This window comes from Nycticebus coucang, chromosome 16 (genome assembly GCF_027406575.1).
Source record: "Nycticebus coucang isolate mNycCou1 chromosome 16, mNycCou1.pri, whole genome shotgun sequence".
Taxonomy (NCBI): Eukaryota; Metazoa; Chordata; class Mammalia; order Primates; family Lorisidae; genus Nycticebus; species Nycticebus coucang.
This window is the reverse complement of record NC_069795.1, coordinates 1145306-1155969: the sequence shown is the minus strand read 5'-3', so window position 1 is coordinate 1155969 and position 10664 is coordinate 1145306. Positions and strand designations below refer to the sequence as shown.

General features: G+C 49.6%; 1 protein-coding gene across 1 annotated transcript; it reads left to right on the top strand.

Moving 5' to 3' along the window:
* The first annotated feature begins 6788 nt into the window (after positions 1 to 6788).
* On the top strand, positions 6789 to 7121 carry LOC128568176 (prothymosin alpha-like). Its single transcript, XM_053565897.1, has one exon. The coding sequence runs from the start codon at positions 6789 to 6791 to the stop codon at positions 7119 to 7121; it is 333 nt and encodes a 110-aa protein (XP_053421872.1).
* The last annotated feature ends 3543 nt before the right edge of the window (positions 7122 to 10664 follow it).

Genomic DNA, 10664 nt, shown 5'->3' with positions numbered 1-10664 from the left:
GGCCATGGGTGTCCAGCCTGCTGTGGCTGTGCTGTCAGGAGCCTGGGGACAACCCTCTCCACCCCCAAGGGGCTTGGGGGTGCCTCATCTCAGCTAGCTGCCAGTGCAGGGCAGTGGAGCTGAGTGACCCCCCACGGAGGCCAGAGCACCAACATGGGCCTGACCTCAGAGGTGGACTCAGTGGGCCAGTGGTCATGCTGCTGGACCACACTTGAGAGCAGCTAGAACACAGCAGGGGCCCTGGCCTGGTGCATGAGGAGGGCATGAAGAGGACTTGCCCCACCTGGGGTGACTCACTCTGGGCCATAACTCTGTGCTCCCCACAGACCCCCACTCCCAGCCCTGCTCTTGCCTCTGGGTGATGCGGCACTTTCTGGGTGTTGGTTTGGTCCGGTTTAGAAGTTTCTCTTTTATCCTTCACCTCTTTAAAAATTATAACAATAATTTAACACACACCCCCCACCAGAGTTTGCATAGGTTCTTGGACTATCCAGGGAAGACAAGCTCTTAACAATAAGCACATCCAAGAGCAAGTGGCCCCGCCACACCTGCAGGTGGCCCTGTGCCCCAAGGGCAGGACATACATGTGCCTGCTGCCCTCTCCTTAAGGTTCTCAGCCCTGGACTGTGACCCACTCCAGAAAGAGATGTCCTACACACAGGCGGCTGGGGTGCCATGCGCTCTGTGTCCTGGCTGGGCCTGTCAGACACCCACACAGGAGGCCTGGCAAGCAGGCAGAGAGCAGCTCCCACCCTTATTAGTCCAGTGCTTCCTGGCACATTCGTCAGGGACACACTGTTCACCTTGTGACCGCCATAGAGGACTGATGTTGGACCAACACCTAGAGGCAAAGGTGGGGTCATAGAATTCCTTCAAGAGGCTGCAGGATGGAGTTTGGGTTACAGTGTTTCATGTAAATATGCACAATCAAAGTCACTTGGCTTATATTAAAATGATAGGACTGAGGTGTCCACTTCTGGTTTTGACAACCACACCCACAGGTGACCCTGCCACCCAGAGCCAGGTGTAGCCTGGGCAGTTCCCTCTGCAGCCCCTTTCTAGTCACTCCTGCCTCACCCAAATCCTTTGGTCAGAGGAGGTTGATCTGTTCTGACTCCTTGCCCTGAGCTGGCAGGTTTTCTGGGCACCACCAGGGCTTCTGGCCCATCCCCAGCTCCGGGTTGGCAGAGAAGCTGCTGTGGTAGGCTTGGGGAGTGCGTGCTGCACCCCTGCCTGAGTCTCCTCACTTGGACTATGAGCCCTGCCCATCCTGACACTTGCCTACAAGTGTGCAAGGACCCTGGGAGGAGGCTTCTGGCTGCCACTGCCCCAGCCTCTGTGGGCCCAGCTGGTCCCCAGCCCACCATGGAGGGCTGGAGAGGTCGCTCCCCACTCTGTGTCCCTGCTCATGCCTGGAGCCTCAGCCTGATTGCCATTTCACACACAGAGGCAGTAGCTCTGTCTTCACAGTGCTTCAGTCGCCTTGCCCCTCATTCCATTAGCTAATTAGGTCTCTTACTGTCCTTCACTTGGTGGGAACAGAAGCTGGACAGGTCACCAAGCTCTTACAAGTGACGTATTTCTCCCATTGCTCCTGTCTTCCTCTTGTTGATAATGAGAAATCTTTGCTCCTTCCTCGGAGACCTCAGCTCTCCTTTGACCCACCTGTGTTGCCTGTGAGATGTGAGCTCATGTGCCTGAGCTCACATGAGCTGAGATGAACATGGGGGGGCCAGCCAGTGCCTGGGGGTCCTGCCGGTGACTGTTGGGGTCTTTGGGCCTATCTGGTATGGTGACCCAGCTGAGCCAAAAATTTCAACATGAGCTAAAGATTTCCTGGGTTAGGTTCCAGGTTTTCTTTTCTTTTCTTTTCCTTTTTTTATTTTTTTTTTGAGACAGAGTCTCACTTTGTCATCCTTGGTAGAGTGCAGCAACTTCAAACTCTTGGGCTCAAAACCATTCTCTTGCCTCAGCCTTCCCAAGTAGCTGGGACTACAGGTGCCTGCCACAATGCCTGGCTATTTTTTAGAGATGGAGTCTCTTGCTCAGGCTATTCTCAAACTCCTGATCTCAGGCAATCCACCTGCCTCAGCCTCCCAGAGTGCTGGGATTCTAGGCATGAGCCACGTGCCTGGCCTAGGCTCTGGGTTTTCATGGGTCCCCACCTGCAGATTGGTCTTAGGGTGAGATGCCCCTTGGGCCCCCTTTGGGCTGGGCCAGGGCCTTGAACAAGAGGTGGCACCTGGGGAACCCACCAGGCAGGGGACACTTGTTTGTGGCTTCCAGGACTCAGGGTGGAGAGACAGACTGTCAATTCCAGCCCCTACCCACATGACCCAGGTTGGACAGCCTGAGTGTTGTGCCCCGATGAAAGCCCCTGGCCTGTCTGCAGGCACAGCACTGTGTTCACACCCTTGCTTCTCACAGGAACACTGAGGGCCCGAGGTGTTCTGTGCTGCCTCACGCAGCACTTGCCACTGTGGTGTTTGAGTAGCCCTTGGACTGCACTCACTATGGGTCTCCTGTTGTCGTGCCTCCCCTAGCACAAAGTCCAGAGGGCCCAGCGCTCCCCAAAATAGAACAAAGGAGGCCAGAGGCTCTGTCCCCTGCAGTCCAGGAAGGGATGGGAAGCAGAGGACAAGGAGCAGGTGGCTTCAGTGAGCTGGCTATAGGCTTCCAGTTTCTGAAGATTTGGGGACAGGCATGGTGACCACCACCGAGTCACTAGCAGCTGCTGAGTGGGTCCTCAGCCTTTAGGACAGCAGCACCCACTTGCCTTGTCCTACTGCAGTGGCGGTAGATTTTACTAAACTTGGGCGGTGTGGCCCCAGATGTCCCCAGAGAGCCAGTGTTTGTGGGAACGCCCTGCTTAGAGCTCCCCTGGCCCCTGCTGAGCTGTCCCTGCATGGCTCCCAGCCCCCTAGGCTCTGCTCAGAGCTCTGGGCCACAGAGTAATTTACACCTTCTGAAGAAGAGGAAGTGGCTGCACCTGATCCTGAAGTGCTTCACAGAGTCAGATTTTTCCTAAACTCAGTTCAGCACAAATTGGAGATGCCCCATTGGACACCTAGCTTTTGGCTTCTGCAGGGGCCAGGAACCCTGGAGTGTAAGGGTAGGGTCCTGCCCAGCTGGGAGACACATGGCAGATGCCTGGAAGCCCATGGGGCCCAGCAGCCAGGATACCATGACACTGCAGGGCAGGCTCAGCAGGCACGGCACCTCTGTGGGCCAAGCACATCTGCCTTCATGGGTACCCCCTCCACAAAAATTTAACAATTCTGTTTTACTACAATGTTGGTAAAAAGACCACTGAGTTAATATTTTATATGAAAATGTCTTCTTCAACCTAAATGTTCTTTTTCTTATCATTTTAAAAGTAATCACACTAGCCTTGGGGCCTGGGCTTCCCCGGGGAGGCTGATGACAGGAGGGAGATGCGTGTGGGCAGGGAGGGCCAGGGCATGGCCCATGGGGTCTGGCCTCGGACCAAAGGGCCCTAGAGTACAGAAACCAGGAGTACCAGGCTGCCCTTCAGTGCTGAAGACAAGATCGGTAAGCATCCGGAGTTGAGTGAGTGGGATCAAGTCTCTCCTCAGGGCCGGGTCAGTGGTGACCACAGTGTTAGCACTGGCTTTGGGGAAAGATACTGGGCCTAGGCTAAGGTAGGGGAAGAATCATTGCTGTGGAGTAGGCGCTCCTGCCCCTTCACTGCACTCTGTGGGGCCCACATGGCCCCAGGGGCTGGGTCTGGTATGGTCTGTACCTGGGGAGACTTGGGTCTGCCCACAGCCTCGGGTGGGCAAGGCCAGGAGAGGTGGAGGCTGTGACCATCTCAGCCTCAAGGTGGGAGAGGGTAGTGCCATTCAAATCAGACCTAGGGTTGAGTCCAGGTGTTCAGGGCACCACAGTAGTAGAGTGAAGACAAGGATGAATTCTCACCATCTCCTCACTCATCAGAACACCTGCTTGGATTTGGACATACGGTAGAGAAGGCCTTAGGTGAGCAAGGTCAAAATGAAGCCAGTGTCGGAGCTGAGCTGCCCTGTGGGATGGTGAAGCCACCTTATGGGGTCACTGGTGGCTTGTGCCCACATGTATTCCAGAATGGCCATTCATGCCTGTGCCCCCTTTGGAACAGCAGTGTCCTTGCAGTCACGTTGTGCCCGTCGCAGGCGGGGAAGATTCACGTGCACAGAGTCTCAGCCTCACCTGTCCCCCAGGGGGACATTTTCAAGAGGAAGTGGCAGAGAATGCACACAAGTGTCTTCCCCTGAGAGGTTACATATTTTGGCACACATTTCAATTTTAATAATAAGCAGACTGATATCCAAATACTGTTTCTTCTCTCTGTTAAAACAGACTTGGAGAGATTATTTCTGTCACTGATTTGTTTTAAAAAAGCAATTGGGAAACCAGCTGGATACCTTTTGCAAGAAAGTTAATCAAACGGATTTTTGAATTGATTTTTCCTTATTCCTTTCCTTCATTTAAAAAAAATTGATATAAAACTAATTAATACATATTCTTGATGAAATGTAAGCATTATAATGGAAATAAAATTAGAGATTCAAGTCCACAAATCCCTGTTTATTCCCTGTGGTTGTAATCTTGTGTGACCTTTCAGAAAATGTACACACAAAACGGAAGAGGGGTGTGTGTGCCTGTGTGTGTGTGTGTGTGCCTATGGACGCTTAAAACGTCAGTGAGCTCTAACTATGAAGCACCATTCTGCATCTTGATGTGGTGAATAAATAATGTATTGAAGAGACCTTTCTGAGTTAGTACGCACAAAGCCGACGCAGTCTTTTGTATCATTCTAGTTTTTGTTGTTGTCATCTTGTTGCTGAGAGAGGTATCTAAAGAGTCTATTATCACTGGGGAATTGGGATCTGCTGTGTTTGCTTCCTGTGTTTGGAGGCCATGTTCGAAGGCCCCTGCAGGTCCATTTTATGATACATTCCTAAGATGGTCACAGCAACGTCTCCATCCCACGCACGCTTCACTGTGAACTTGCTGTGCCCTTATCCAGAGAGAGGGTCTGTCTCAGCACCTCGCACACAGTCATGGAGGTGGAGTGGGAAGTGTGTTCACTCCAGCCTGAGACGGGCAGGAAGGGGAGACATTAGGAACTCACGCAGCTTGAAGTTTACTCCGTGGGGGATAAAGGGACACATTGCTAGAACAGATACAATGGTAAAGTGACACAAGTGGCTATATCCTCCTAGGATTCTTCTCAATAAATCCAAACTGATTGGCATTATTGTATTTTAATTATATTTCATTTTTCTGAATTTAACCAAAAAAGATTGTCAGGTAATGTGTTATGTTCTCTGCGATGCCTTCAGGCTGGGTCACGGGCTTCCTTCTCTCCGCTCCAGCTCAGGGTGCTGTGGTCACCCGCTGGTCTGTTACCATCTCCATCGCCCAGAGGTAGAGGAGAGCCAGTGGCAGTTGACTGGTCAGGAGACTGGGTCTTCAAGTTCCCCTGCTGTGTAAATACACTTTCACTTGTTTGCACAACTGCTTCAATTTGGGCACAACCCTGCTGGAAAAGCAGACATTAGGGAAGGTCTCAGAGCCAGCTTGGGGCCCCCAGGGAGCGTGGCAGACAATCTGAGAACCAGGTCGCAGGACAAGAGCCCCTGTGCTCCCCCAAGACTGGTACCTGGGGACCCATCTCTGAATCAGCATGTCCCAGGCCAGGCTTACATCTTTCTCAAGGATAATAGGATATAAAGGAAATCAAAAAACAAATCTGCGTGTGGAAAGGGGTAAGTCCATTCTTAGAAAACAGCACATAACAAGCAAGACTGAAGTACAGACTAGGGGTGTGCTGGAGAGAGGCTGACTATTAAATTTCTAGAATAATGGGAGCCACTTGTTAGCCCTAGCCATTACCATATTAAATTATATAGATTTGCTTGTGCCTGTGGTCCCAGACACTTGGGAGGCTGAGGCAAGGAGATTTCTTGAGGCCTGGAGTTTGAGACCAGCTTGGGCAAAATAGCAAGATCTTGTCTCTAAAAAATGAAAACAAATAATCAGATCAATAATATTAAAAACCAAGGTAAGAGCTACTCAACGCTCATTTCTTTCTAATTATTTTACTGTGTTTTACAACAACTTCGTATGTGGCAGCTACGATGTGTCTCTTTCCCACTCTGCATCCGAGGACAGCACTTGGTGGCTTGAAATTCACCATAGCGACAGTTTTGCCAGAAATTTGCAAATGCTACAAAGCAGCCCCACCTGGGGGTGCTGGGTGGCGAGCACTTGTCTGCTTACCACAGATACAGCAGTGTGTTCACCCTGGGTCTGAAGAGCAAGTCTCACTCAGGGTGGAGGCAGGAGGCCATCTCAGAAGGCCCGGGGGGCGTGCTTGCTGGAGGAGGAGAGGAGCAAGGTCTACACAGCCCAGAGTGAAGTGGCACCAGGAGTTTTATGCCCACTCAGGCTCTCCTCCAAGTACTGGGAACAGCAAGTGGCTGGTGGAGAGATGCAGGTCTGTGGTGGGGCGTCCACATGGTGACACCTGTCCATTGCCTAAAATACATTAGGACCTTTTGTTTGCAGTTTTCTACAAGGCTCCTGTAGGAACTGTCCTGATGCCCCTCCTGGAAAGCCATCTTTGCCTTGTTCCTGGGTTCAGCTTCCTCCTCGTCACGACCAGCTCCGCTGCGTTCCTCCTCTGCCCTTGCCGCTACATACTCTGGCAGCTTTATCAGCAGAGTCCCTGAACTCTCACTTTCTTTTTCATCCCCAGCACCGGATCACCGACATGCCCCACCATGTCAGACACAGCAGTGGACACCAGCTCTGAAATCACCACCAAGGACTTAGAGGAGAAGAAGGAAGGTGTGGACAAGGCAGAGAATGGAAGAGACGCCCCTGCTAATGGGAACGGTAATGAGGAAAATGGGGAGCAGGAGGCTGACAATGAGGTAGATGAAGAGGAGGAAGAAGGCGGGGAGGAAGAGGAGGAGGAAGGCGAGGAGGAAGAGGAGGACGAAGGTGATGGTGAAGAAGAGGATGAAGGTGAGGAAGCTGAGGCCACCACGGCTGAAGATGATGAGGATGATGATGTTGATACCAAGAAGCAGAAAACCAAGGAGGATGACTAGACAGCAAAAAAGAAAAAGGTAAACTTAAAAAAAAAAAAAGGCCACCGTGACCTATTCACCCTCTACGTCGCGTCTCAGAATCTAAACATGGTTACCTTCCAGGAGAGAGGCATCCCTGCCCGCCCACCGCAGGCAGCGCCACCCGCAGATGACATGGGCTCTTCACTCCCAACCAAAACCACGAGAATTTGCAACAGGGGAGGAAAAAAGAACCAAAACTTCCAAGGCCCTACTTTTTTTTATTGAAAGCACTTTAAAAAGGAAATTTTTGGTATTTTTTATTTACATTTTATATCTTTGAACATATTATTAGGGGTCAGCCATTTTTAATTATCTCGGATGACCACACCAGCCTTCAGAGCAGTCTCTGTCCTACTTCTGACTCTGACTTTACTTGTGGTGTGACCATGTTCATTATAATCTCAAAGGAGGAAAAACACCTTGTAAAAAGAGCAAAAACAACAACAAAAAACAATCTTATTCCGAGCATTCCAGTAACTTTTTTGTGTAGGTACTTAGCTGTACTATAGGTAGTTGGTGTGTATGAGATGGTTAAAAACGCCAAAGATAAAAGGTTTCTTTTTTCTTTTTTTTTTTTGTCTATGAAGTTGCTGTTTATTATTATTATTATTGGCCTATTTGATGTGTGAAACAGTGTTGTCCAACAATAAACCAGAATTTTATTTTGCTGAGTTGTTCTAAAAGAAAAAAAGAAAAGAAACTGTCCTGATTTATTGCATGGAGAAGGAGGCTCGGGGTGCTGAGAAGAAATCTCCACCTCTCACATTGTGTTGTACTGTGTTACTTTTATTATTTTATGATCTCATGTTCTTTAGAAGAGACATGCTGGCTTAGGACACAGGAAGAAAATAAAGACAAGGACAAAGATTTATTCAACCAGCCCAAAAGAGAGCTGCTAAGTCCCTATAACTATCCCACAAAAGAGACTCAAAAGCAAAAAGCATCATGAGAAATTTAATAGTCAGCTTCTCTCCAGCACACCACTAGTCTGTACTTCAGTTTTGCTTGTTATGTGCTGTTTTCCAAGAATGGACTTACCCCTTTCCACACACAGATTTGTTTTTTGATTTCCTTTATATCCTATTATCCTTGAGAAAGATGTAAGCCTGGCCTGGGACATGCTGATTCAGAGATGGGTCCCCAGGTACCAGTCTTGGGGGAGCACAAGGGCTCTTGTCCAGCGACCTGGTTCTCAGATTGTCTGCCACACTCCCTGGGGGCCCCAAGCTGGCTCTGAGACCTTCCCTAATGTCTGCTTTTCCAGCAGGGTTGTGCCCAAATTGAAGCAGTTGTGCAAACAAGTGAAAGTGTATTTACACAGCAGGGGAACTTGAAGACCCAGTCTCCTGACCAGTCAACTGCCACTGGCTCTCCTCTACCTCTGGGCGATGGAGATGGTAACAGACCAGCGGGTGACCACAGCACCCTGAGCTGGAGCGGAGAGAAGGAAGCCCGTGACCCAGCCTGAAGGCATCGCAGAGAACATAACACATTACCTGACAATCTTATAATTAAAATACAATAATGCCGATCAGTTTGGATTTATTGAGAAGAATCCTAGGAGGATGTAGCCACTTGTGTCACTTTACCATTGTATCTGTTCTAGCAATGTGTCCCTTTATCCCCCACGGAGTAAACTTCAAGCTGCGTGAGTTCCTAATGTCTCCCCTTCCTGCCCGTCTCAGGCTGGAGTGAACACACTTCCCACTCCACCTCCATGACTGTGTGCGAGGTGCTGAGACAGACCCTCTCTCTGGATAAGGGCACAGCAAGTTCACAGTGAAGCGTGCGTGGGATAGAGACATTACTGTGACCACCTTAGGAATGTATCATAATGTCACATCCACTCTCTGACTACAAGTAAGTGTTCATGTCTCTTCAAAATATGCGCATCCCTCCACCAAGGCCCCCAGGTTCCACCCTATCCTGGCCTTGGCTCAGGGTCCAGGCTCTCATCACCCAAGTCAGGCTCTGAGTCTCCTGTGTACCCTAAGCACATTTCCTCAGGTTAACTCCTTCTATCTGGAGACCTGAAAATTCAGGGGTCACACACCCGACTAGGGGAAGTAACCAAGCTAGACCTTTCTGACAGAAGGGTGGGGAGGAGAAGGGTGGAGCGGCTGAGATTGTGCCCACGTAATTGTAGAAAACTGCAAATAAAAGGTCCTAATGTATTTTAGGCACTGGATGGGCATGTCCCAGCATGTCCCAGGCCAGGCTTATATCTTTCTCAAGGATAATAGGATATAAAGGAAATAAAAAAACAAATCTGTGGGTGGAAAAAGGTTAAGTCCATTCTTGTCTCTGTGGACGCACCACCACAGACCTGCGTCTCTCCACCAGCTACTCCCCAGGGTGCCGCCCCCCACTCCGGAGGCAGGAATTTGGGCTCTGTCCTTCTGAGTCATCTTCCTTTTCTCATGAGAAATGGTCCACATTCTCACCTAAAGCCTTTCCTAGACTGCTTCCTGGACATAGAGGCTGATGTCCCAGAGATCTCTTTTCATTTTGAACTTTCCCTTTTAGTCCAAGCTGACAAAGCTTCCACCACTACCATTCTCTTAAAAACTTTGTGTATTTCTTATGACTCTTATGGGGGGCTCACTCCATTGGGCAAAAGATATCCTTACAAATCTCTTAGTCTCATTGAAAAGGTCAATGAAGCATGTTTAATCCTTGTGAAGTCCCAAGAAAAGCCATAAAAGCTGCATGCTGCACTTTACCTCAAGGCCATGGTGACTAGAAACACCCTAAATTTGATCTTAGGACAAAGTAGGACAATTTCCTACTTTGAGAACATTTTTGTTGTTGTCTGAAGGACTAAGCTGAAAAAGCTTTGAACCCAGCCATGTCCCGACTCTCATATTTTAAGTTTTGCTTGAGGTCTGAAAATTCCTTCCTGATTCTATCTGTTATATACAGCCAAAGAAACCAGTTGGTGATCATGACGTTCTGCCTGAAAGCCTCTCTAGTCAAACCACCAGCTTTCCAAATTCCCTGGGGATGTTTTAATTAACTTTTCTGCTCCTACTTGGCAGCTTCCCCTTTTCTCTCCATCCTCCAGTACCTTCCTCATTGACCTTCAAGACTGCCAGCCACCTTGAGGTCCTCCAGCCCACTGCTGCACCCCAAAGGTGACTCCACATGTCCAAGGATTCTGTCCACTAGCACTTGCTTCCAGAGGGGCTGAAAGCAAGCACCCCGCAGGACCAGGCCTTACGGAGGAGGCCCCTTCCTCACTCACACAGGGCTGCAGGAGGCCTGGATCCCTCAGGTAAAATTCCTACTGCTTTCCCCTGTCCAATGCCCCATCACCCAAGCCCACCCAACTCCTCTTCCTTCAGGAAGCCAGCCTTGACCGTTCTTTGCCTCCCAATTCTCATCTCATCCTTTTCTTCTTGCAGACTCTGAATACAGCTACTGGTTTTTATGTCTCATAATTCCTATCTTGGTAAATTCTAGGTTGCATAGTGTGGGATTTTGCTCATAATTCTTGGTACTCATTTGATTAGAGAATAAGTG